This window comes from Podarcis bocagei (genome assembly GCF_964188305.1).
Source record: "Podarcis bocagei genome assembly, chromosome: 18".
Classification (NCBI taxonomy): domain Eukaryota; kingdom Metazoa; phylum Chordata; class Lepidosauria; order Squamata; family Lacertidae; genus Podarcis; species Podarcis bocagei.
Window position 1 is genome coordinate 4,862,787 of NC_138144.1, and position 27,976 is coordinate 4,890,762.

Below are 27,976 nucleotides of genomic sequence, written 5' to 3' on the forward strand. Positions count from 1 at the left end.
TGGATATACGTATTTAATTTACAGAGGTGGTAGAAGAATCTATTGCCATGATACCACTTGCCCAGATCAGGCCAAATCCGAGTGTTTGGGGCAGGCAGGGTGTGTGTGTGTGTGTGTGTGTGTGTCTTGGGGCTGAGGGCCGTCACAACCCCTCACAGCTGCAGCCCCCTCCCAACTGCTCCATGTGCCAAGCTTGCAGCGGAAGGACAACTGTGGGGGGACGACGACAGGACCCTCCATTCCCCGGAGCAGCTACCCAAGCTGAAAGACCTTCCCCCGCCCCATAGAGCCATTCCCCTTCCTCCGCAACCGTAGTTCGGGCCTTTGACATCCACCTGCAAAAAACAGGGTGGCGTGGCAAACGAGCGCCTCTTTGGTTCTGCTGCCGGGTGGGCGCCGCGAAGGCCAGGTTGCCGCCTGAAGCGCAGGGGGAATGGGGACATCGAGCCGGGCTGCTTTGGCAAAGCGCACCTCGGACTCCTTAGCGCCGCAATCCAAAGCGGGGGTCTTTCCTCGCTTGCCCGCCCCGAGAACAAGAGTTTGGCACACTGCTCCAGTGTCAAGGAAACACCCCATGCCCGACTGCTGGCAGGGGGGCCCACAAGTCTTTCGGCCTTGGAGTTGGCACTCCCGCGTCCCCGGCAAAGCGGCGCCACACCCGAGTTGCCCTCCTGTCCGGCCTCCGTGCGAGGAAAGAGGCGCCGCTCCCCTGTTCTGGCAGAGGCGGGCAGAGGAGACGCCGAGCTCATAAGATCTGCTCAGTGCTCGATGCAGAAATGTCCAGCAGTCTCCAGGCGGCGTAAGGGTTGAGCTCGTCCGGGTCTCTGCAGAGGGCCCAAACGTAAAGCATCCGTAGAACTTTCTCCTGCAACGGGGGGACGTTCAGAGTTAAGGCCAGTTCACATTGCGGCATGGGGACTAGGGTTATAACTTTTTGACTCCCTCCCCCCAAAACCACCCCCCCCCCACACACACAATTTCCTGTATCAGAAACACTGGGAAAGGGACTACCGTATTTTTCGCTCTATAGGACGCACCAGATGATAGGACGCACCTAGTCTGGGGGGGAGGAAATAAGGGGGGGAATTCTGAATCCCAGAAGCCAGAACAGCAAGAGCGATCTGGCTTCTGGGATAACCTCTTGTTGTTCTGGCTTCTGGGATAGCTGCTGGGATAGCTGGTCTAGCTTTGCGCGAAGCCTCTGCAGGGCACAGGGAGCCTTCATCCCCGTGCCCTGCGGAGGCTTCTGGGACAGCCCGCGAAGCCTCCGGAGGGCAGCAGGATGAAGGCACCCCACTGCCCTGCGGAGGCTTTGCGCCGCTAACCCCGAAGCTAGAACAGCGAGATGGAGCGCTGCGCAGCGCTCCGTCTCACTGTTCTGGCTTCTGGGACAGCCCGTGAAGCCTCCCTCTCCCTGTTCTGGCTTCTGGCTTAGCCGCGCAGCCTGCATTCGCTCCATAAGACACACACACACATTTCCCCTTACTTTTTAGAAGGGAAAAAGTGCGTCTTATAGAGCAAAAAATACGGTAGTTCTTCTCAGTTGTGAAAAAAGTCACTCCGGAATGAAAAGCTAGAATCGCCATGCATATAACTCATAAGTATTTTTTAAAACTTTATGGAAATGTTTAGAACTTTTGCAGCTGCCTGAGACTTCCTAAACCTGTATTGAGAGAATTGCTGGAAGCAGGAGCCATCCTACTCTGGATTCCCAAGAAGTAATCGGTGCGTGCAGAATGCGCAATCCAAGTGAGGCGGGAACATTGCGTCGAATGCAACGGAAACAAAAGACAAACCGCCACCTCGGTTTAATATAAGCAATAATAGGCGATGTACGATGTGGAAAGCGCCGTACAGGTATTAGAAAACTTGCAAGCTCTCCTTTTCCTGTACGCATGCTATGCACATTGCATAATACGGTTACATATACAAAAATTGGTTCATTGATTTCGGGGTGACCTTCCCCCCCCCAAAAAAAAAGATTTGGAAATGATGGTTAATTCCTTTGTTTTTAGGCAAAAGTTCATCTAACTAAACTGCAGGAACATGAGGTTGTAAAGAGGTTATAATCCTAATGGGCAGCACCCTGCTATTTGATAATACCGTACCTTTTCGTCTATAAGACACACCCATGTATAAGACTATTTCGGGGGACTCAAATTTAAGAAAATGGGGGGAGATGGCCCAGAGTTGTAGAACTTTTCGTAGGGGGATTGCAAAAAATCGCTCACCCGCATGTGTCAGAAAATCCACCTCCCATCGCCAACAGAAGCTGCCAGTCGCCCGCCCAACTGCCGGACCGTCAGCCAATCAACACCACCCGCTGACACAGCAACCAATAACATGCACAATAGCCGCTGACAGCCGCGGCAGCAGCCAATCAAATGTCCACCCTATGAACTGTCCATGTATAAGACGACCCCCACTTATTAGCATGCTTTTTAAAGCAAAAAACATAGCCTTATACATGGGAAAGTACGGTAATCACAGTTGCTTTGGGAACCCGTCTGTCAGGAGAGGTCTGTCTAGCCTAGGCCAGCAGGTTGGATACAACAGAAGGTTAAATAAAGGCAGCGAACAAGACCTGAGTGCGCAAGGCAAATTTTACTCACCGGGTCTCCTTCCACGACTTCCCCTTTCTGGTTTTTGATCACCATGACTAACTGAGCTTGGAAAGTGATGATCAAGACGGGTCCCTGCTCCATCATCTTGCCCATCGCGAGCTGCAAAGCGGAGAAAAACTTCAAGTTACTAGTCCATAGCGGTGCTGGGTAGCTCGGTCGATAGAGCGCAAGGCTCTTTTTTTACTTCCAATTTTTTAAATAAATTTTCAAAAATTCAAAACAAACAAACATACACACACACACACAAACATACATACATCCTGTTTAAATCTTGGTAACATTATTAAGTGACTTCCTCAAATCCCCTTGGCTGAATTTCATTCTATATCATTTTAACAGTTTTCCAAAATTGATTTTCTCAAAAACCTAACATCTTTCATTCTTTCTAATTTACGGTAACTTTAAACATCTTAAATCTTATGCTTACATATTTAAATCCTAAGCCTATCTATTATTTGCAAGCTTTTCCAATTAGGTTATCTTAACATATTTAGCTAAATATAGGTAAAGGTAAAGGGACCCCTGACCATTAGGTCCAGTCGTGGCCGACTCTGGGGTTGCGGCGCTCATCTCGCTTTATTGGCCGAGGGAGCCGGCGTACAGCTTCCGGGTCGTGTGGCCAGCAGGACTAAGCCGCTTCTGGCGAACCAGAGCAGCGCACTGAAACGCTGTTTACCTTCCCGCCAGAGTGGTACCTATTTATCTATTTGCAGTTTGAGGTGCTTTCGAACTGCTAGGTTGGCAGGAGCAGGGACCGAGCAACGGGAGCTCACCCCATCGCGGGGATTTGAACCGCCGACCTTCTGATCAGCAAGTCCTAGGCTCTGTGGTTTAACCCACAGCGCTACCCACGTCCCATGAGCCAAGTGTAGTTCAGTGATTAAGAAAAAACCATGGCGTCAGTGAAGTTAGCTCTTTATTCAAAGAAGGCAATACAGCGCAAGCAACTGTTCCCAGTAGGTGTTGGCCTAATAGGTAAAAGGACCTCTGGATGGTTAAGTCCAGTCAAAGGCGACTATGGGGTTGCGGCGCTCATCTCGCTTTCAGGCCGAGGGAGCCTGCGTTTATCCACAGACAGCTTTCCGGGTCATGTGGCCAGCAGGACTAAACCAGTTCTGGTGCAATGGGACGGAAACCAGAGGGCATGGAAACGCCGTTTACCTTCCTGCCGCAGTGGTGCCTATTTATCTACTTGTGCCAGTGTGCTTTCGAACTGCTAGGTTGGCAGGAGCTGGGACAGAGCAATGGGAGCTCACCCTGTCGCGGGGATTTGAACTGCCGACCTTCGGATCGGCAAGCCCAAGAGGCTCAGTGGTTTAGACCACAGCGCCACCAGCGTCCTAATGAGGCAGTTGCGAGGCTATTGCGCTCTTCCAGCTCTCCTCCTCTCCAGGCTCTGCTATCAAGACTCTGCCACTGGACAGGAGGGAGCGAAAGAAGAAGAAGAGTTTGGATTTGATATCCTGCTTTATCACTCCTCAAAGGAGTCTCAAAGCAGCTAACATTCTCCTTTCCCTTCCTCCCCCACAACAAACCCTCTGTGAAGTGAGTGGGGCTGAGAGACTTCAGAGAAGTGTGACTAGCCCATGGTCACTCAGCAGCTGCAGGTGGAGGAGCGAGGAATCGAACCCAGTTCACCAGATTACGAGTCCTCCGCTCTTAACCACTACACCACACTGGCCCTTTGACTGCCAGATGTCCCAGTCCAGGCCAAGAAAGGGGGGCAGGCACTCACGTCTACATTGTCGACGTCCAAAATCCTGGAGTGGAACTGAAGCCCCATCACTTTCGCTTGCTGAATCGGGTGGGCCAGCTGACTGTAAGTCTGAAAGAAGTTTTTCCCATAGTATTATTTATTATATTTATATATATAACCCGTTATATCTCCTTGCAGACACAGATAAGTATGTGACCTGGCGGGTAGCACTCTTTGCAACTGCTGCTAGGAAAATTAGAGCAAATTATGTAGCCAAGGTAGCCATTAACTGTAAAGGAGATGAATTTATTTGATCCTATCTATCTACCTCAGGCTATGCTCTATCTTTGTCACCAAACTCCGAGTATAAATTGCACACTGTATTAATTGATATTGTTTTTAACATTAGTGACCATGTGATGATTTTAGCTTATGAATTTTATCGTTTTATGTTTTTATTTGTACATTGGGGTACTTTTATAGCTTTGTTTAGAGTATGTAATGTTTTAATAATATAAATGTTTTAAGTATTTTTTTACCAATTCAGTATATTTTCTTTTAATTGTCAAATAATTCTGTGTACATTGCGGCAGCCTTTGGCTATGTGCAATAAAACTGACTGAGACTGAGACTGAGACTATATATAACCATTTCCTTCAAGGACCTCAAGGCGGCGCACTTGGGTCTCTCCCGCCCCCCAATCGCCCATCGCTGGGCAATATCAGTTTTTCAACACTGTGGAACAAGCAGCAGCAGCAGCCCAGCAGCCACCAGGGCCGGAAGGAGGCAGCTGGTTTTTCCAGATCTGCCCCCTTTCTCAATGGTTTCTTCCTGCAATGACTGCAGCCAACCAACAAAAGAGAGACAACAGGGGAAACTACCGTATTTTTCGCTCCATAAGGCGCACCTAGTTTTTAGAGGGGGAAATCAAGGGGGGGAAAGCCTGTCCGCTTCTCCCAGAGCTTCTCGGGGCTGCCGGGGGAAGCCCGGGTCCCCCCCCCCGCCCCAAAGAGCAAAGATCCGTTCTGCTGGCTGTCTTGGCTTCCTTGGCTTCCAGCCGGGAGAGGCTGCGCGCAGCTATGGCAATTCCCCCACCTCCCGCAAAAGCCCACAGGAGCCTCACAGCTTTTAAGGAGCGTGCAGCTTCTGCGGGCTTTTCTACGAGGAGGGAGAAGGGACTGACTGGCCGCGTTAGTCCCTTCTCCCTCCTGGGGAAAAGCCCCCAAGAGCCGCATGGAGCTTGGGGCTTTTCCTGCCTGCCTCCCCCCTGCATTCGCTCCATAAGACGCACACACATTTCCCCTTACTTTTTAAGAGGGGGAAAATGTGCCTTATGGAGCGAAAAATACGGTAATTTTCTGGGTCTCTCCTGGTCTCTCAATTTGTCTGATCTCACTCCCTCCTTCCATTGTTTCTGCTCAAAAATGGGTGCCACCAAGCAGCAGGGCAGAAACAAGCAAGGAAAAACACGGAAGAAAGCAAATTAACTCTGCGGTGTTTATAGTGAAGTTTGGGCATAATTCCTTGTGTGCGGATATATGAATTTTCGCATACTGAGCAGGAAGACAGCGGGACCTGTGTACAGTGGTGTAGCCTCGGTTGCCAGTGCCCGGGACAGCGTAGGAGGAAAATGGACTGAGTACGCATGCACATTTAACAGCCTAATGGTGTCTGCGCCACACAGATCGCAGCTGCAGAGGTTGTCGGCTCTGCATTTCTTAGTGCAGAAAGTATTGATCTGATCTTTCCCATTCTACTTAATTCAAGAGGGTTCTGGAAGCTTCTGCGTGAAAGAAACAAGCAGAAGGTTCGTGATGTTTGGGTTATTCCTTCCGAGAAGCGGAGTACAGCTGGTTTAAACTGGTTCTGTTACCTCTTCTGTCAAGGTCATGCTGACTATAAGAGTCAGGCCAGAAGGAGACTGGGTTTCACTTTCTGTTTCTATCTCTTCTCCTTCTGGTGTGGTGTTCTGTACATAGTATGCTTAGTGTTAAGGTTTCAGTCTTATTATAAGTTATTGTAAGTTTAAGTCTGCTGCAACTGGGCCAATTTCTTATGGACAGGGCCAATCCTGAATGTATTGGATTTGTGACCATTATGGTCCTTGGCCCAGTATACCTGAAGGAGCGTCTCCACCCCCATCGTTCCGCCCGGACACTGAGGTCCAGCGCCGAGGGCCTTCTGGCTGTTCCCTCACTGTGAGAAGCAAAGCTACAGGGAACCAGGCAGAGGGCCTTCTCGGTGGTGGCACCCGCCCTGTGGAACACCCTCCCATCAGATGTCAAAGAGATAAAGAACTACCTGACATTCAGAAGACATCTGAAGGCAGCTCTGTTCAGGGAAGTTTTTAATGTGTGACATCTTAGTGTATTTTAGGTCTCTGTGAAAGCTGCCCAGAGTGGCTGGGGAAACCCAGCCAGATGGGCGGGGTATAAATAATATATTATTTTATTATTATTATTATTATTATTATTATTATTATTATTATTATTATTATCCTTCAGTAGCAGTAACGCCCTGCTGGGTGAAATACAATTGCCTCTAGTCTGTTTTTGGGAATCATGCGCAACATGTTTTAAGTTTAACTCTGCTAGCTATACGTCAGAGTTCTGCTCTGGATCAATATTGAGTAGAATTCCTTGACAAGAGGTAAGAAGAGCTGTTCTGTTGCCAAAAGACGTCCCTGGTTCACATGGAGAAGCCGTTTTCAACGGAACCCAGCTGTATGGAGGCAGCGCCGGGTGTTGAATGTTTGCGCCCCTGACAATTCTGCACCTGGGGCAACTGCCCCGGGGGCCCGCCACCACGCTACGCCACTGCCCATGCACACGAACTTAAAAAGAGCGTCCCTGGATGTAATCTGGCAACCTGCCGTATTTTTTGCTCTATAAGACTCACTTTTTCCCTCCTAAAAAGCAAGGGGAAATGTGTGTGCGTCTTATGGGGCGAGTGCAGGCTGCGCAGCTATCCCAGAAGCCAGAACAGCAAGCGGGATCGCTGCTTTCGCTGCGCAGCGTTCCCTCTTGCTGTTCTGGCTTCTGGGATTCAGAATAATTTTTTCCTTGTTTTCCTCCTCCAAAAACTAGGTGAGTCTTGTGGTCTGGTACGTCTTATAGAGCGAAAAATACGGTACCTTCTTTTAGAGGCTAGCCAGGAGCCTTTGGGAAGCGTGCGAGCAAGGTGTGAGCTCTCATGTCCTCGCAATGTTTTGGGGGACACTCCTGAATGTCAGGATGGAAAGATGGCCACCACCCACGAACCCCGCCAGGACCAACCATGCCATCTCCCGGGGCAAACACTCACCGCCTCGTAACACCAGTCCTTGAGGATGTCCAGGTCTCCGGTTATAATGGCCTAAAGAAAGGAGGAGAGGTAACAGAGCATCACACACAAGGAGCTGCGACCACAGAGGGACAAACAGAAGGACAACGGAGAGCACACGAAGGGCCTAAGGGCTGTAGGCTCGGAGTAGAGGGGCTGCTTGGCATACAGAGGTCCCAGGTTCAACACACACACACACACACTCCAGCATCTCTAGGTAGAGGTAGGAATGCTGCTCTGCTCTCAACCCCAGAGAGCTGCTGCCAGTCTGGGTAGACAATATTGAGTCAAATGGACCAATGAACCCGACACTGTACGAGGCATTATTCCTAAATCTAAAACTCCCCAAACTCTCTTCCTTGCATCCGAGTTCTAATAAAGGTCGTAAAATCAGAGTTGGGAAACCAAGAGCCATCTAGTAATATACCGTATTTTTCGCTCTATAGGACGCACTTTTTCCCCTCCAAAAATGAAGGGGAAATGTGTGTGCGTCCTACGGAGCGAATGCAGACTCCTTGGCTTTGCGGCGACGCACCTGACCTGGAAGCCGGAGGAGGAACAGAAGGGTCTCCTTCTGTTCCTTCTTCAGCTTCGCTGAAGGGGCAGCACCCCTTCAGTGACGTGCCTGTCCTGGCTTCTGCCTTATCCCTGCGCAGCCTCTTCAGGCAGGGGGAGCCTTCATCCCGCTGCCCTGAAGAGGCTTGGCGCGGTTGTCCCAGAAGCCAGAACAGCCACACGGTATCCCAGAAGCCAAATCCCTCTTGCTGTTCTGGCTTCTGGGATTCAGAATAATTTTTTCTTGTTTTCCTCCTCCCAAAACTAGGTGCGCCCTATGGACCGGTGCGCCCTATGGAGCGAAAAATACGGTAAGAAATAAATAACAACAACAATAATAATTTATTATTTATACCCCGCCCATCTGGCTGGGTCTTCCCCAGCCACTCCAGGCGACTCCCAACAGAATATTAAAAACACGCCTAAACGTACAACCCCCTGCCATTCCCTCTTGTCCTCTAATTCCTTGCAAGGGACCCTTTCCTTCTCGTATGTATCAGTTCCATTGGGCAGGGACAGCACTTTCAGCTTAAGGTGTGTTTTTTTATGTTTTGCTTTTGCTGTTTTACTGTGCTTGTGTAAGTGCAGGAGAGCATAGATGCCAGAAAGACAGGGAAAAGCCAGCCAGCCTCTGGCTCCTGGGCCCTGACTCCAGACAGAGATTGTTTTTGTTCCTTTGAACTGCCCCGAGACCTCCGGGTATAGGGTGGCATATAAATTCAATAAATAAATAAAAATGTATAGAGAAAGATCCTGCCCCATCCCTCCTTTCTCTGGACTTGGACACCTTCCTGAAAGCCATCAATTGATTCTCTCTCTCTCTGCTGTGTCGCAGGAAACCCCCCCCCCCAATCATTCAGTTTGTACAAACTTGACAACACACACTACGCTTCTGCTGTAAATTCACAGAAAATCAACCATACAGTGGTGCCTCGCAAGACAAAAAGAATCCGTTCTGTGATTCTCTTCGTCTAGCGGTTTTTTCGTCTTGCGAAGCAAGCCCATTGACGGATTAGCGCTATTAGTGGCTTATCTGCTGATCGAATCAGCTGATAAGTGGCTTAGAAAAAGGGGGGGAGGGGAAAAAACCAGCAGGAACTTGCAAGACATTGTCGTCTTGCGAAGCAAGCCCATAGGAAATTCGTTTTGCGAAGCACCTCCTAAACGGAAAACTCTTTCGTCTAGTGAGTTTTCCGTCTTGCGAGGCATTCGTCTTGCGGGGCACCACTGTACATCGGATCTGCACTGTTCCACTTTTATTTTACTCCATGAAGGGAGGACTACAAAATGGGGAAGGTTTGATACAGGCCAGCCATAATCCCTTGAGCATCCCTTGAGGCCCTGCCCAGTTGCTATGCCAACCCTGATGGTCCCAGACAGAAGACCATCAAGGTCACAAGAACTTGCATATAGGAGTGGATTCAGCATGGACTGGACAATGATCAGCTCTTCCCTCTGGGGGCAGGAAACTGCAAACTCCCCTCTGTCACCTGGAAAGTACTCATGGGGAGGGGGGAAAGGAGGAACCAGCCAGGCGACAAGATACTCAGGTTATCACCACAACTCCTCCCTCAACCCCTCCTTTTTGTGATGTGGTTGTGCCATAGTTGTGATGTAGTCATAGGGGTGTAGTTTGGGGGATTTGTAACTAATAAAAGTTGGGGTCTTCTTTCGTTCTGGACTTCCATTTTGCTTCATCTTGTTGTGGGTGGGAGTCCTGTCGCGACAGTACCCAATAAAGGCCAAGCCTACAGGCTGCTGTTTACTAAGGGCCAAGTCCCTTCAATGTGTGCTTGTGATATGAAAACATCTGAATCTCTACAGCATGTCATGTTTATCTGCCCTATGTACAGTTCAGCTCCTGCTAGTATACTAAACTCCATAATTCAGCCGATGGCTGACAAACCAGTAGACCTACAGCTTGCCTGGGTTCTTCAAGATGTGGATCCTTATATTACCCTACAGGTTGCTAAATTGCTAACAGCCGTCCTCTCGTACAAGAGACGGAATGGAATGTTAGCCGATTATTGACAGTTATAAGAATTTTCTACAATGACATCAGATATTGATTTTAGCGTAGTGCCTAAATCTTAATCTTAAATTTTTCTTTTGAATTGCTAATATCTGTCCTTGTGAGCTGTGAATTGTGTTATGTTACCGGTGGCTTGTACGAGTCCACTGTTTTATTTGATTTGTTTTGTTGTGTTGTGCTTTATGATGGGCGTAAAGCCGAATAAACATTTTCATTTCATTTCAGGCTGCTGTTTCGCTCCGAGTTATCCTGATTGGTGTCTTTGTTTTTGTCCAAGGGAGCCCTCGGATTTCTCTGCTTTAACAGCCGTGATGCCAGGGCCACTTCCCACATTGCCGCCTTTAAGCGACCCACCCCTCCCTCGCTGCTTAGGCACACAAGACAACCCCGCACACCAGCCGTCTCTCCCCACCCGCACCCCAGACCTGCCTCTAGGATGTTGGGGATGATGTCGTCCTCGCACTGCTTGAGGAACCGGTCCTTGTCGAAGTTTGGGTCGACGCGGAGGATCTCGGTCAGGACCCCCGACATTTCAGTCTTGGAGAACAGCCCGCCTGACGATACAATCAGAGGCAACAGAGGGTTGGCATTTGGAGGGGATTCAGAGTGACGTTGGGGGGGGGTGAGAAAAAGGGCCAGGGCTTCTGGAGGATCCAACATCATAGAATCATAGAGTTGGAAGAGACCACAAGGGCCATCGAGTCCAACCCCCTGCCAAGCAGGAAACACCATCAGAGCACTCCTGACATATGGTTGTCAAGCCTCTGCTTAAAGACCTCCAAAGTAGGAGACTCCACCACACTCCTTGGCAGCAAATTCCACTGTCAAACAGCTCTTACTGTCAGGAAGTTCTTCCTAATGTTTAGGTGGAATCTTCTTTCTTGTAGTTTGGATCCATTGCTCCGTGTCCGCTTCTCTGGAGCAGCAGAAAACAACCTTTCTCCCTCCTCTATGTGACATCCTTTTATATATTTGAACACGGCTATCATATCACCCCTTAACCTCCTCTTCTCCAGGCTAAACATGCCCAGCTCCCTTAGCCGTTCCTCATAAGGCATCGTTTCCAGGCCTTTGACCATTTTGGTTGCCCTCCTCTGGACACGTTCCAGTTTGTCAGTGTCCTTCTTGAATTGTGGTGCCCAGAACTGGACACAGTACTCCAGGTGAGGTCTGACCAGAGCAGAATACAGTGGCACTATTACTTCCCTTGATCTAGATGCTATACTCCTATTGATGCAGCCCAGAATTGCATTGGCTTTTTTAGCTGCCGCGTCACACTGTTGGCTCATGTCAAGTTTGTGGTCAACCAAGACTCCTAGATCCTTTTCACATGTACTGCTCTCAAGCCAGGTGTCACCCATCTTGTATTTGTGCCTCTCATTTTTTTTTGCCCAAGTGCAATACTTTACATTTCTCCCTGTTAAAATTCATCTTGTTTGTTTTGGCCCAGTTCTCTAATCTGTCAAGGTCGTTTTGAAGTGTGATCCTGTCCTCTGGGGTGTTAGCCACCCCTCCCAGTTTGGTGTCATCTGCAACTTTAAGCAAGGGCTTATTTGTGGGGCCAAAAGGATGGGTGAAGATGTTGGGATGTGTCTAGGAAGACGGGGGCATTTGACAGGGCCCCCCCAGATGGTTCCAGCCACCGGCCGGCAGCCGGGCGAACTCCGGTTTTCAGAACAGCATCAATCAGCGACACAAGCCTCAGGGACCTGTAGAGACCTGGCACACTCTTATCAGCAGTGTGAATAAATCTTCACAATGGAAGTGGTGGACAGAGACATGAGTAAGCATTATTTACAGGCGTTTATTCAGCACAATAAGGGACGCGGGTGGCGCAGTGGTCTAAACCACAGAGCCTAGGACTTGCCGATCAGAAGGTCGGCGGTTCGAATCCCCGCGACGGGGTGAGCTCCCGTTGCTCGGTCCCTGCTCCTGCCAACCTAGCAGTTCAAAAGCAAGTAGATAAATAGGTACCGGTCCAGTGGGAAGGTAAACGGCATTTCCGTGCGCTGCTCTGGTTCGCCAGAAGCGGCTTAGTCATGCTGGACACGTGACCCGGAAGCTGTACGCCGGCTCCCTCGGCCAGTAAAGCGAGATGAGCGCCGCAACCCCAGAGTCGGTCACAACTGGACCTAATGGTCTGGGGTCCCTTTACCTTTATTCAGCATAGTTCAGGAACAAAGGAAGAAACATGTCTGCTTCCCTTCGTGTCCAAGCAAACAACCGGATAGCAAAAGCTATATACAAACGGAAGTTCCCAGCAGACTGTGCTGGAAGTAAGCAGGCGTGTGACACACAACAGTCATGCCTGATCCTTCTAAGGTGGAACGGAACTATATCCTAACAGAAGAATCACTCAGCGACCCAAAACTCTCAGCTTTGCTTCCCTATGCCGTGAAAAAACAAGCTGTTAGTCCTTAAGACCATGGGATGGAGGGGAGAAATCCTGTGTGCTGCATCTGGAAGAAGCCAGAGAGAGACCCAAGTGGGCTTCTTCCTACAGGTGCCTAGACAGCACTTCAACTTCTAAACCACAACGCGCTACAGGCACCCCCCCACACACTTATGAGCAGTCAACCATGTATATGCGCATTACTGGGAAACAGATATATAGGTTTGAACCAGGAAATGGCGGGAGAGAGCTTGAGAGTCCTTGTGGCTCATGAGGAGACCCTCCTGGAATCCGGAGAGGACGTCAGTGAGGGCGGAGGAAGCCCCAAAGGGACTGGAGGTGCAGCGGGGCTTTGTTTACACTGCTCAGCCTCCCCGCTGTCTAGTAGCTGAAACGTGGGGTAGCGAAACAGCCGCAGCCTCCTTTCCACCCACCCTCCGGTCTCCAGTCAGCCCCAGAGCTTCAACTCTAGTCAGAGAGGGAGTTGTGAGCAGAGAGAGGGGGGTGGAGAGCCTTTTACTTTGTGAACCATATGGAGACCTGATGGCAAAGGTAAAAGGTAAAGGACCCCTGGACGGTTAAGTTCAGTCAAAGGCGACTATGGGGTTGTGGCGCTCATCTCGCTTTCAGGCCGAGGGAGCCGGCGTTTGTCCACAGACAGCTTTCCGGGTCGTATGACCAGCAGGACTAAACCGCTTCTGGCACAACGGGACACTGTGACAGAAACCAGAGAGCATGGAAACGCCCTTTACCTTCCCACCACAGTGGTACCTACTGATCTACTTGCTTTCGAACTGCTGGTTGGCAGGAGCTGGGACGGAGCAATGGGAGCTCACCTCACCTCGTCGCAGGGATTCGAACTGCCAACTTTCTGATTGGTAAGCCCAAGAGGCTCAGGGGTTTAGACCACAGCGCCACCAGCGTCTCTATAGGGCCAGCCAGCAGCACTTGAAGGGGAAAGGCAAGGAGAGAGACTCACCGATGAAGTCTGTCATCTTGTCCGTCACAACGCGCGAGGCCCGGATGATGGCATTGTCGCTCTCGTCGTATTTCATTTTCATTTCAAAGAACCCTGCGGGGAGGGGGACAGAATCAGCATCGGCCTCAGCCCCATTCCCTCCACACACACCCCCAAAAAACCACTCTGCATGGGGGCATTCCTCCAGGTGAAGAGGCCTTACTTACTTACTTACTTACTTACTTACTTACTTACTTCCCGCCCATTTGGCGGAGTTTCCCCAGCCACTCTGGGCAGCTGTCAACAGAATATTAAAAACACGATAAAACTTCCCTAAACTGGGCTGCCTTCGGACGTGTTCCAAAAGTCAGAGAGTTGTTTATTTCCTTGACATCTGATGGGAGGGTGTTCCACGGGGCGGGCGCCACCACCGAGAAGGCCCTCTGCCTGGTTCCCTGTAGCTTCACTTCTTGCAGGGAGGGAACCGCCAGAAGGCCCTCGGAGCTGGACCTCAGCGTCTGGGCAGAACGATGGGGGTGGAGACGCTCCTTCAGGTATACTGGGCCATTTAGGGCTTTCAAGGTCAGCACCAACACTTTGAATTGTGCTCAGAAATGTACTGGGAGCCAATGGAGGCATAGCTGTCAACTTTCAGGTTTGAAAATAAGGGATTAGCAGCCCTACCTGTCCCGGGGACAGTCTACAGGATATCTAACAATCCGGGATAGCAGCGGGAAGCGGTGCTGGAATAAGGGAATTTCCCGCAGGGAGGGCGCCACCACTGAGAAGGCCCTCTGCCTGGTTCCCTGTAACCTTACTTCTTGCAGTGAGGGAACCGCCAGAAGGCCCTCGGAACTGGACCTCAGTGTCCGGGCTGGACGATGGGGGTGGAGACACTCGCCTGCCTCACGCGTAGCACTGGGCCCTCCCTAACTCAGCCTGCGTTTACAGGACCAGGCAGGGGAGAAGCCGTGGGGAGGAGCTCTCCCTGCAGGCGCCACTTACGGTTGAACACCACATTGTTGTCCTTGAACTCCTTCCACTGCTGGTACCATTTGGAGTCCTTGTGGAGAACCACGCCCATCGCCTCCCTGGGAGAAGAGGAGGAGCCAATGAAGGGGAGGGAGGAATAAAAATTAATATTTTTGGGCAGTTATATATGTGCCATATATTATATGCAGCATAAGAACTGTAACAAGGCTGTAATAAGAAAAACTAAAGAATAAATCAAAACGGGATTTTGTTTCAAAACGGGAGGTTTTCAAAGAATATTTGAGAAATAGATATAGTAGTTTAAATTCTGTTGCAGCATTCGAGGAACTTCAGTAATAGTTGCAAGGCAGATATAAGAAATTAGATATTATTTAGAAAAAGTTTAATTATGATAAAAGTGTGTATTGGCAACAAATAATACGAAATCGAAATATGGAATAGACGGGAGGTTGGGTCTTTAGTGTGAAGACCAATATATGGTTTATTGTTTGTTGAGAAAATTATGTGTCTATTGTTATTCCTCTGTGTAATTTGGTATTTGTGTTTTTTCTTTTCTTTTCTTGCTGTATCAATAAAAATTTAAAAAGAAAAAAAAAAGAACTGTAAAAAAAAAAACTAATATTTTTTATTATTTTTAAATTTCCATGCCGCCCTACACTTGCAGGTCTTAGGGCGGTTCGCAGCATAAAAGCACAATGGGAAAGCACATTGTGCATAGCAAAAAAACAAACAAAACAGAGCAACTCAGCAATCCCTTCTTTACCCCCAAAACGTTTTAAAAGGGGAATCGGATGTCAATCAGCCTGGTTAAAGAGGAACGTTTCTGCCTGGTGCCTAAAAGAGTATAATGAAGGCACCATGTGAGCCTCCCTGGGGAGGGAATTCCACAGACGGGGAGCCACCACATAAAAGGCCCTGTTCTCGTGTTGCCACCCTCCGAACCTCTCAAGGAGGTGGCACACGGAGCAGTAATAATAATAATAATAATAATAATAATAATAATAATAATAATAATAATTTATTATTTATACCCCGCCCATCTGGCTGGGCTTCCCCAGCCACTCTGGGTGGCTTCCACAGACACCAAAAATACACTAAAATATCACACGTTAAAAACTTCCCTGAACAGGCCTGCCTTAAGATGTCTTCTGAATGTCAGGTAGTTGTTTATCGCTTTGACATCTGCTGGAAGGGCGTTCCACAGGGCGGGCGCCACTACCGAGAAGGCCCTCTGCCTGGTTCCCTGTAACCTCACTTCTCGCAATGAGGGAACCTCCAGAAGGCCCTCGGCGCTGGACCTCAGCGTCCGGGCAGAATGATGGGGGTGGAGACGCTCCTTCAGGTATACAGGACCGAGGCCGTTTAGGGCTTTCAAGGTCAGCACCAACACTTTGAATTGTGCTCGGAAACGTACTGGGAGCCAATGTAGGTCTTTCAAGACTGGTGTTATGTGGTCTCGGCGGCCGCCCCCAGTCACCAGTCTAGCTGCCGCATTCTGGATTAATTGCAGTTTCCGGGTCACCTTCAAAGGCAGCCCCACGTAGAGCGCATGGCAGTAGTCCAAGCGGGAGATAACCAGAGCAGGCACCACTCTGGCGAGACAGTCTGCAGGCAGGGAGGGTCTCAGCCTACGTACCAGATGGAGCTGGTAAACATTAGACTAAGGGCCCCTTAGACAATTGCAGGGTCTGTGTAAGTTCAGAATATGCATTTTGTGTTTTTATATTGTGATTTTATGCTGTGAACCTGAGCCCCGAGGGTATAGGGGCGGTGTTCAGATTAAATAAATGAAGTGCCAGAGACTGGACCTGGGGCTTTCTCTACGCAAAGCGCTTGAGCTTCTCCCCACCCCGAGAGGAGCTGCCTTTCAACAACAACAACAATAATAATAATTTATTATTTGTATCCCGCCCATCTGGCTGAGTTTCCCCAGCCACTCTGGGCGGCTTCCGCAAATACCAAAAATACACTGATTTGTCATACATTAAAAACTTCCCTGAACAGGGCTGCCTTAAGATGTCTTCTGAATGTCAGGTAGTTGTTTATCTCTGACATCTGGTGGGAGGGCGTTCCACAGGGCGGGCGCCACCACCGAGAAGGCCCTCTGCCTGGTTCCCTGTAGCTTTGCTTCTTGCAATGAGGGAACCACCAGAAGGCCCTCGGCGCTGGACCTCAGCGTCCAGGCAGAACGATGGAGGTGGAGACGCTCCTTCAACAGGTAACAGCCCCCGCCCATCTGTTTCAGCCTTGCCTACCACAACCAGCAGCAGCCGTAACAGAGGGGCTCCTAGCGAAGACCCTGTTAGAGCAATACTAGGGTCCAGAGCTTGCCCCCGGGCTCCATCGACCCCCATGCTCTACTGCACGCTGCCAGGCTTCCGCCTTCAGGGAAGCAACTGGCAGCACCCAGACACCCCCACAAACCGCACCCCCTTCCCAGCCATCACTCACTCGTTGGCTTCAAATACCCTCTCTTCCTTCAGCCTCTCGCCAGCAAACTCGGTCCGCTTCCGGAGCCTCTCCGGCCGCTTGTAAGGCCCCGTCTGGCCCAGGACACTCTCGTCGATCTCTTTCTTGACCGTCTCCACGCCCTGGAAGAGCAAGAGGCGGTTACAGCAGAGAGGGCAGGAGTCCCGCAGACTCTGGGAGTAACTGGACAGAGAACACCTGAGCTGGCAAACCCAACCCTGGAGGGTGCATTTGTCCATCCCGTCCCCCAACCACAACCGGACTGGTGTTTCACTGAGCGGCCCGAAAAAAGCCCTTTTCTGCTTTGGCTGGCTTTAAAAAAATTAGATAGATCTGCATTTCTTTTCTTCTTCTGTTTAAATAATTTTTGCACAAATTTTCCAACATAACAACTCCGAAACCACATAACAAATATTTGGCTATCGCAGCCTAAGACTTCCTTCAACCCCTTATAATGGTTTTCTAAATTTCTTTCTAATTTTGCTTATTTCAGCGGATGCTCGGGTTGCGAATGAGATCCGTGCTGGAGGCACGTTCGCAACCCGCAGCGTTCGCAACCTGCAGTGGCACGTCTGCGCATGTGCAGGTTGCGATTCAGCGCTTCTGCGCATGCCTCGGTCGCCGAAACCCGGAAGTAACCTGTTCTAGTACTTCCGGGTTTTGGCACGTCTGTAACCTGAAAAAACGCAACCTGAAGCGTCTGTAACCCAAGGTATGACTGTAAAGGTGAAGGTAAAGGGACCCCTGACCATTAGGTCCAGTTGTGGCCGACTCTGGGGTTGCAGCGCTCATCTCGCTTTATTGGCCAAGGGAGCCGGCGTACAGCTTCCGGGTCATGTGGCCAGCAGGACTAAGCTGCTTCTGGCGAACCAGAGCAGTGCACGGAAACGCCGTTTACCTTCCCGCAGGAGCGGTACCTATTTATCTACTTGCACTTTGAGGTGCTTTCGAACTGCTAGGTTGGCAGGACCAGGGACCGAGCAACGGGAGCTCAGCCCGCCGCGGGGATTCGAACCGCCGTCCTTCTGATTGGCAAGCCCTAGGCTCTGTGGTTTAACCCACAGCGCCACCCGCGTCCCTGGTGTGACTGTACCATGCTTATTACTATAAATCCAATCTTACACCAGCTAATCTTAATCCTTTTCACAATAATTTATAAAATCCTCCTTACAAAACTTCTACAAGCGATGTTAAGATCTGCATTTATTTATTTTTAATCCAGTGCCTCTGATCTAGCTGCTGATCTGCCCCTGCTCATCATACTGTGCTGTATCCCTCACATCAAGGCAGGGTGCCGGAAAATAAAAACGAAAAGGTAGAAAAAAACGCTGGAAGCAGAGCAGGGGAAACATTAAAATGAGTGGCAGCCCTGGTGGACATTTCAGACATGTTCCAGGGATGCCCAACACTAAAAAGCAAATATGCCTCTGTGTGATGTCTGCTAAAAGAGCGTTCTGCAGGGGGAAACTGAAGGCACTGTCTCTGGTGAAGGACAGCCAAGCCTCTCTGTAACAAGGGGGACAATTAACTCTACAACTAATCCAGAATGCGGCACCTACGACTGGTGACTTGAGGCGGCCGCCGGGACCATATAACACCGGTCCCAAAGGATCTTCGTTGGCTCCCAGTACGTTTCATTTTTTTTAAAAAAAATTATTTTTTATTGCATTTTTTCCAGATAGAATTACACAGTCAGAAATACATAGAAACAAGAACAACAAGAGAAGAAGAAAAGATGAATTATTTCAAAGCTTTTTTCAATCTTCTATCGGACTTCCCCACATCTCCCTCACCGTGCATTCCCAACAATAAAAATATCAGCAAATTATAACCTTGTTTCATACGTTTCTTTTGTACTTTCAGATAATTGCATTTTAAGTTTAAATTACTTAATTAATTTGCTCTAAAAACAAATATAATGTTGTTTTAACATTTAAACATTGGTCCTTTCATTAATATACCTTAGTTTCATATATCATCCACTCTCATTGCTGGGGCTAACCTTTCCAAATCATGCGGGTTCTTATGATTCGTATAACTTATAAAATTTTTGCAAATAGTCTTTAAATTTTATCCAGTCCTCCTCCATTGCTTCTTCTCCCTAGTCTCGGATCCTGGCAGTCATCTCCGCCAATTCCATATAGTCCATCAATTGCGTTTGCCACTCTTCCAGTGTGGGTAAATCTTGAATCTTCCAATATTTTGCAATAAGGATTCTTGCTGCTGTAGTTGCATACATAAAAAACGTTCTGTCCTTCTTTAACACCTTTTGGCCGACAATGCCCAAGAGAAAGGCCTCTGGTTTCTTAGGAAAGGTGTACTTAAACACCTTTTTTAACTCATTGTAAATCATTTCCCAGAAGGCCTTCACTTTTGGACAAGTCCACCATAGGTGAAAGAATGTCCCTTCAGCCTCCTTACATTTCCAACATTTGTTATCAGACAAATGGTATATCTTAGCAAGCTTGACTGGGGTCATGTACCACCTGTATATCATTTTCATAATGTTTTCTTTCAAGGCATTGCATGCCGTAAATTTCATACCGGTGGTCCATAACCTTTCCCAGTCTTCAAACATAATGTTGTACCCAATGTCTTGAGCCCATTTTATCATGGCTGATTTAACTGTCTCATCCTGGGTGTTCCATTTAAGCAGCAAGTTATACATTCTTGATAATAACTTAGTCTTGGGTTCTAACAGTTCTGTCTCTAGTTTCGATTTTTCCACCTGGAATCCTGTTTTTTTATCCAACTTAAACACCTCTTGAATTTGAGCATAATGAAACCAATCTTGCACCTTATTCTTTAGTTTTTCATAGCTCTGTAACCTCCAATTATCTCCAATCTTTTCTACTATTTCCCCATATTTCAGCCAGCCGGCCTCCATATTGGGTTTTTTTCGAGCCTTAGCCTCCACTGGTGATAGCCACCTCGGGGTCTTACTTTCTAGTAAGTCTTTGTATTTTGTCCAGACCATAAATATTGCTTTTCTGACAATATGGTTTTTAAACATTTTGTGAGTCTTTACCTTGTCGTACCACAAATATGCATGCCATCCTAACGAATTGTTAAACCCTTCCAGATCTAGGACATCTGTGTTCTCTAAAAGCAACCAATCTTTCATCCAGCAGAAGGCTGCAGCTTCATAATATAACCTTAAGTCTGTAAATTGGGCTCCCAGTACGTTTCAGAGCCCAATTTACAGTGTTGGTACTGACCTTTAAAGCCCTAAACGGCCCAGGCCCTGTACCTGAAGAAGCATCTCCACCCCCATCATCTAGCCAGGACACTGAGGTCCCGCTCCGAGGGTCTTATGGTAGTTCCCTCCCTGCGGGAGGTGAGGTTACAGGGAACCAGGCAGAGGGCCTTCTCGGTGGTGGCAACCTCACTGTGGAACACCGTCCCATCAGATGTCAAGGAAATAAACAACTGTCTGACTTTTAGAAGACACCTGAAGGCAACCCTGTTTAGGGAAGGTTTTAATGTTTGATGCTTTATCGTATTTTTTATACTCTGTTGGAAGCCATTATTATTCCAGGAGCAAGTCTGCAGGCTCCAAGTTTAGGGACAGACGTCTGAAGGCAGCCCAGTTTAGGGAAGTTTTATCGTGTTTTTAATATTCTGAGAGAGCTGCCCAGAGTGGCTGGGGAAACCCAGCCAGATGGGCGGGAAATAAGTAAGTAAGTAAGTAAATAAGTAAGTAAGTTCTGGGCACCACAATTCAAGAAGGACACTGACCAACTGGAACGTGTCCAGAGGAGGGCAACCAAAATGGTCAAAGGCCTGGAAACGATGCCTTATGAGGAACGGCTAAGGGAGCTGGGCATGTTTAGCCTGGGGAAGAGGAGGTTAAGGGGTGATATGATAGCCATGTTCAAATATATAAAAGGATGTCACATAGAGGAGGGAGAAAGGTTGTTTTCTGCTGCTCCAGAGAAGCGGACACGGAGCAATGGATCCAAACTACAAGAAAGAAGATTCCACCTAAACATTAGGAAGAACTTCCTGACCGTAAGAGCTGTTCGACAGTGGAATTTGCTGCCAAGGAGTGTGGTGGAGTCTCCTACTTTGGAGGTCTTTAAGCAGAGGCTTGACAGCCATGTCAGGAGTGCTCTGATGGTGTTTCCTGCTTGGCAGGGGGTTGGACTCGATGGCCCTTGTGGTCTCTTCCAACTCTATCATTCTATGATTCTATGATTCTATGATTCTAAGTAAGTAAGTAACTCAGGCCTCATTGGGCCTCTTCACCTAGATGAATGCCCCCATACAGAGTGGATATTTTTTTGGGGGGTGGAGGGAATGGGGCTGAGGCCGCTGCTGATTCTGTCCCCCTCCCCGCAGGGTTCTTTGAAATGAAAATGAAAATTAAAGCAGAACCTGCCTAAAAAACGGCCTGCTGTGTGAATGCAGGGAGCAATTTACTGTATTTTTCGCTCCAAAAGACGCATCTAGTTTTTAGAGGAGGAAAACAAGATATTCTGAATCAAATGTTGTTGAAGAAGCTTTGCGCAGCTATCCCTGAAGCCAGAACAGCAAGAGGGATTGCTGTGCAGCCTGCATTCGCTCCATAAGACGGACACACATTTCCCCTTACTTTTTAGGAGGGAAAAGGTACGTCTTATAGAGTGAAAAATACGGTATCTTACAGCACACCTAATTGGCAGTCACATTACCCATGTACTAAGCGAGGGTATCTGTTAACACCAGGTTATAGATGGCCTTACTTGGGAGTAAGGCAGCAGCCTGCCACAGGCAGAGCACCAGCGTACCTGGGAAATGGCCTTGAACGCTGCCGTCCGTCCCAGCTTCTCTCCTCCTCGGGTGACCGATTCCGCAGACTGCTTCGCAGTTTTGGTGGCTTCTTCCATACCTTCCTTTATCTTCCGGCCGATATCGCTCTTACTGACTTCGTCAAAGCTCTGCAGCCAAAGGGGAAGAAGGCCTTTGACGAGGCATGCCCAAAGAGGGGAACAGAGGGGCACGAGCCCCATCAAACAACAGCCTTCACCGTACTAGTGGTGAGCTCCCAAATATAATTTTCCATCTTCTGTATACCAATGCGCCACTGGTACACAAGACAGGTACCGTATTTTTTGCCCCATAGGGCGCACCGGCCCATAGGGCGCACCTAGGTGGTTTTTTTTGGGGGGGGGAATAAAGAAAAAAAATTATTTCCCCCCCCCCAAGCCCAAGCTTCCCCTGACCCCAGCCCCCAGAACAGGCTGCTATCCGGAAGCCTAGGGAGCCCGGCGGGAAGTCGCGCCGGTCTCCCCAGGCTTGCGGATATCTGCCCGAAGTCGCGCAGCTCTCCCACGGCTTGCCGAGAGCTGCGCGAAGCCTGGGCCGCCCGAGGCTTCAGGATGCAGACTTCGCGCTGGGCTCCCACGGCTTGCGGATAGCTTCCAGAAGCCTGGTGCGCACCGACCCCTCTCGCTCTCCAGGCTTCAGCAAAAGCCTGCATTCACCCCATAGGATGCACACACATTTCCCCTTCGTTTTTGTAGGGGGGAAAGTTGCGTCCTATAGGGCGAAAAATACAGTAAGTAATTCCGGAAGCACAGATTCTTCACAGATCTGCCAGTGACAATCGAGCACCAACAAAAGCGAACAATTTCCGTACCCCCCCCCCCCCGGGTGAACTGAAAAGAATGGCCACAAGTGAAACAGTTTGACCTGAGTATTACAGCAGCACATACTTACGTCTTTGACAGTGTCCGTGATTTCTCCAAATTTCTTTTTAAGGACTTCAGAGGTCTTGACTGTCTCAGACTCTATTGTTTTCTGCAGCGGAAGGCAAGACAACAGAAGGAAATCAAATTCTCCCTCTTATTATCGTCTATTATTATTTTACCAAAGCATCCTGTGTCTGTTACGGGGGATTACATTGTATGTTCTTGTAACGACCAATGGGGATGGATGTCTTCCCTGTCTCCTTTTTATGTTGTTGTTATTTACTTTGCATTTTGTTTACTTTGAATCATTGTCTTTTAGTCATTTGATTGTATTCACACTGTTTTGCTGCTAGCTGTCCTGAGCCCCAATGTGTCAGAAAGGCTGGATGCAATTTATTTATTTCTACGCAAACAAAACAATGAGGACTTAGAAATCTTCCCTGTCGTAAACAAAGACTGCATTTCGCTGGATGCAATAGTAAAGGTGAAGGGACCCCTGACCATTAGGTCCAGTCGTGACCGACTCTGGCGTTGCGGTGCTCATCTCGCTTTACTGGCTGAGGGAGTCGGCGTACAGCTTCTGGGTCATGTGGCCAGCAGGACTAAGCCGCTTCTGGCGAACCAGAGCAGCGCACGGAAACGGCGTTTACCTTCCCGCCAGAGCGGTACCTATTTATCTACTTGCACTTTGACATGCTTTCGAACTGCTAGGTTGGCAGGAGCAGAGACCAAGCAACGGGAGCTCACCCCGTCATTGCGGGGATTCGAACCACCGACCTTCTGATCGGCAAGTCCTAGGCTCTGTGTTTTAACCCACAGCGCCACCCGCGTCCCTTGGACGCAATAGTACAGGCCAATTTACAAGGCTGAGCTAAGATCCGTCAACTCTAATATAAGCCCCTAAGTGTGGTAGGAGACATTACTTTGAAACAATGCCTTTCTCTCCTATCAATCAGAAGCGCCTGTGGAGCTGAGCCACTAGAAAGCTGTACTGCTAACCAGGAAACCCCTGGCTCCCTGTGGACTTAAGCAGGACTTTGGGTGAGCCCAACGCAATACAGGAATTAACACGCTGAAAGATTATAAAAACAGCTAATGTGTAGTGTCTGGACTCCCAAGAAAATTCATGTAGAGCACTGTGACCATTTCAGCTGCTACATATTATTGACGCAGCCCATGTGTCCCTGTGTACTTAAAATGTAGAGACATCACCTTGCCAACAAAGGTCCGTATAGTTAAAGCTCTGGTTTTCCCAGTAGTGATGTATGGAAGTGAGAGCTGGACCATCAAGAAGGCTGATTGCCAAAGAATGGATGCGTTTGAATTCTGGTGCTGGAGGAGACTCTTGAGAGTCCCATGGACTGCAAGAAGATCCAACCTCTCCATTCTGAAGGAAATCAGCCCTGAGTGCTCACTGGAAGGACAGATCCTGAAGCTGAAGCTCCAAGACTTTGGCCACCTCAGGAGAAGAGAAGACTCCCTGGAAAAGACCCTGATGTTGGGAAAGATGGAGGGCACAAGGAGAAGGGGACGACAGAGGACGAGATGGTGGGACAGTGTTCTCGAAGCTACCAGCCTGAGTTTGACCAAACTGCGGGAGGCAGTGGAAGACAGGAGTGCCTGGCATGCTCTGGTCCAGGGGGTCACAAAGAGCGGGACACGACTAAGCAACAACAACAACAAGATGTGTCCCTGGACTACACAACTCCCACCCTCTTCCCTGACCACTGGCCAGGCTGACCGCTGAGACTGCTGGGAGCTGAAGTCCAACTGCAATGTCAAAAGAGCAACAGGCTCCCTGATCCCTGCTCTAAGATGCAAGCCCCTTTCTCATATGAGAATGCCTCTTCCAAACAGAGACACCAGCTCCTATCTTTTGCAATCGGGGGGAAGGTTGCCTCTTAAAGCAAGGGCTTTAAACCTGCCCTCCCCCCCCCCCCAGTGTCACTGGGCAACAACTCACATCATTGCTGGGCACTTCGGAAGGGGCAGTTTCCCCATCTTGCTCCTCAATTCCAGCCCTTCTCTTTTGCTCTGGTCTGCAACTCCCAGGAAGAGGAACGCATCAGAGAAAGCAAGTCTCAACTGCATGAAGGAAACAAACTCACGTATTTCCGCCTCGCTTCCTGCAGGGCCTCCGACTCTTCCAACTTCTTCGCTTCATCTCTGAACCTTTTAATGCTTTCCTTCATCTCCTTGTTTTTGGCCAGCTCCTGCTTAATGTTCTCCACAAAGCCAGAGATAAAACCTTTCCGGCCCCCGGAGGAGGAACATCGAGCCTAAAGAGAAGGTTTCTGGCGTTAACAGTATAAAGCAACTTCCTTTTCAAATTGGCCCTTTTATTCAGAACCACGAGGTCTGGGATCTTACTTTTTTTCTAAAGGGAAGGGCCATAGCTCAATTGCAGAGCGTCTGTCTTGCATGCAACAGCTCCTAGGTCCAATATCCAGGTAGGAAAGATCCATTGTTTAAAAACCTAGAGAGATGCTGCCAGAGTATTTATTTATTGCTCTCAGGGGAGGGTTCCTCCCTCATAGAATCATAGAGTTGGAAGAGACCACAAGGGCCATCGAGTCCAACCCCCTGCCAAGCAGGAAACACCATCAGAGCACTCCTGACATATGGTTGTCAAGCCTCTGCTTAAAGACCTCCAAAGCAGGAGACGCCACCACACTCCTTGGCAGCAAATTCCACTGTCAAACAGCTCTTACTGTCAGGAAGTTCTTCCTAATGTTTAGGTGGAATCTTCTTTCTTGTAGTTTGGATCCATTGCTCCGTGTCCGCTTCTCTGGAGCAGCAGAAAACAACCTTTCTCCCTCCTCTATGTGACATCCTTTTATATATTTGAACATGGCTATCCCTCCCTCCCTCCCAGCCTGGCAGTTCTTCCTCTGCAATGCCTAACTCTCAGCAACTGCCTCCACTCCAATTATGCACAAAAAGGTTTGGTTTGCAAAGCATACCTGGTACAGCTCCAACGCAGGCCTGCCAGTTTGATGCACGAGGAAAGCATGGTTCCAGAGGCCTGAGCTTCGTCCGGATACAAGCCATACATTTAAAAGGCATTTCTAGGAGGAGAAAGATAAGGTGCTCTTGTTTAATAGTGCAAACCCCCCTCCCTCTGCTTGCAAAACAGTTATAGCAAAGAGGCCAAGCCTCCAAACCTCATTACCTTTCCCTAGCAGAAACAATCAGCCACATGAGACCCAGTAGTTATTTTTTTAAAGGAAGAGGTGCTGGGGCTGCATTTGTCTGCACCTCCAATAAAACAACAACAACAACAACAACAACAATTGGCTCGCTTTATAATAATAATTGGCTCGCTTTATTGGCCGAGGGAGCCGGCATACAGCTTCCGGGTCATGTGGCCAGCAGGACTAAGCCGCATCTGGCGAACCAGAGCAGCGCACGGAAATGCCGTTTACCTTCCTGCCGGAGCGGTACCTATTTATCTACTTTGCACCATAACACTCACTTTTTTCCTCCTAAAAAGTAAGGGGAAATGTCTGTGCGTGTTATGGAGGGAATGCCTACGGGTGGCATGCCTACGGATTTTCCTCCTCTAAAAACTATGTGCGTGTTATGGTCGGGTGCGTGTTATAGAGCGAAAAATACGGTACTTATACCCTGCTCAACAACAATAATAATTTATTACTTATACTCTGCCCAACAACAATAATAATAATAATTTATTACTACTAATAATAATAATTACTTATACCCTGCTCAACAACAATAATAATTTATTACTTATACTCTGCCCAACAACAACAACAATAATAATAATTTATTACTTATACCTTGCCCGTCTGGCTGGGTTTCCCCAGCCACTCTGGGCGGCTTCCAACAAGAGATTTAAAAAAACATTAAAACTATGGGGGGGGGGGGGAAGAGTTCTCATCTTTAACACTGGATGGGTGCGTGTCCTTTTTTTATTTTTAAAAACGCACTCTGAACACGCTCAATGGGATGCTCTTCCTAATATGTTTTAAATAACACAGACCAGTATTACTTTTTAATATGGAAGTATTCGGCAAAAGGAATGATAGGTACTCTGCACATGGATGGGAGTACTCTGCACGTGCTCAGGGGCTATGGGGTTGTGAGTCAAGCAAGCATGCGGGACGAAGCAGCAAGGAGCATAGCTGTCAACGTTTCCCCCTTTTTTAAGGGAAATCTCCTTATTCCGAATAGGATTCCTCGCAAGAAAAGGGAAAAGTTGACAGGGGCGCCACCTCCTTCCTTGCAGTGCCTGAGCCTCTCTCTCCTCGGCAGCAGGGACGGTAGGGCGCTCTGCACGTGCTCAGGGGCTATGGGGCTGTGCGTCCAACGAGCAGGGGATCCCCTCTGCACATGCGCAGTGTCACCACCGCCCTCCTCGCGGTGACCCAGCCTCTCTCTCCTCGGCAGCAGGGACGGTAGGGCGCTCTGCACGTGCTCAGGGGCTATGGGGCTGTGCGTCAAACGAGCAGGGGATCCCCTCCGCACATGCGCAGGGGACCACCTCCTTCCTCGCTGTGCCCGAGCCTCTCTCTCCTCGGCAGCAGGGACGGTAGGGCGCTCTGCACGTGCTCAGGGGCTATGGGGCTGTGCGTCCAACGAGCAGGGGATCCCCTCTGCACATGCGCAGGGGACCACCTCCTTCCTCGCTGTGCCCGAACCTCTCTCTCCTCGGCAGCAGGGACGGTAGGGCGCTCTGCACGTGCTCAGGGGCTATGGGGCTGTGCGTCCAACGAGCAGGGGATCCCCTCTGCACATGCGCAGTGGCACCACCGTCCTCCTCGCGGTGACCCAGCCTCTCTCTCCTCGGCAGCAGGGACGGTAGGGAGCTCTGCACGTGCTCAGGGGCTATGGGGCTGTGCGTCCAACGAGCAGGGGATCCCCTCTGCACATGCGCAGGGGACCACCTCCTTCCTCGCGGTACCCGAGCCTCTCTCTCCTCGGCAGCAGGGACGGTAGGGCCCTCTGCACGTGCTCAGGGGCACGCTTTCCTTCGAAATGGGGCTCGAGTCAAATTACCAGGCCTTGGCTCGGGGGGGTTGGGGGAAGGAACTTGGGGAGCCCCCCCTCCCAAGACACACAGGAACGCGCTCCGTCCCCGCTTACCCGGCAACCCCACAGCGCGGCCGCCGCCATCTTTCCAAGAGGGAGGGAAGGCGCGGGTCGACCTTCCCGCCGGCGCCTCCCGATGACGTCAGGGGTTGAAAGCGCCGGGCGTCGCCGAGAGCAGCCGGCGCGCAGGCGCGGAGAGGCGCTCGCGCCCC

At 49.4% G+C, this 27,976-nt stretch overlaps 1 protein-coding gene across 1 annotated transcript; it reads right to left on the minus strand.

Annotated features, from left to right (window-relative positions):
* On the minus strand, nucleotides 1–27,951 carry TIMM44 (translocase of inner mitochondrial membrane 44). Its single transcript, XM_081177884.1, has 13 exons — nucleotides 27,819–27,951; nucleotides 25,676–25,780; nucleotides 24,821–24,991; nucleotides 22,741–22,821; nucleotides 21,810–21,959; nucleotides 17,023–17,162; nucleotides 14,584–14,669; nucleotides 13,600–13,692; nucleotides 10,658–10,782; nucleotides 7,624–7,674; nucleotides 4,360–4,449; nucleotides 2,613–2,723; nucleotides 1–865 (listed from the first exon to the last, which is right to left on the minus strand). The coding sequence occupies exons 1-13, from the start codon at nucleotides 27,846–27,848 to the stop codon at nucleotides 746–748; spliced, it is 1,353 nt and encodes a 450-aa protein (XP_081034010.1). The 5' UTR covers nucleotides 27,849–27,951; the 3' UTR covers nucleotides 1–745.
* Nucleotides 27,952–27,976: the final 25 nt, after the last annotated feature.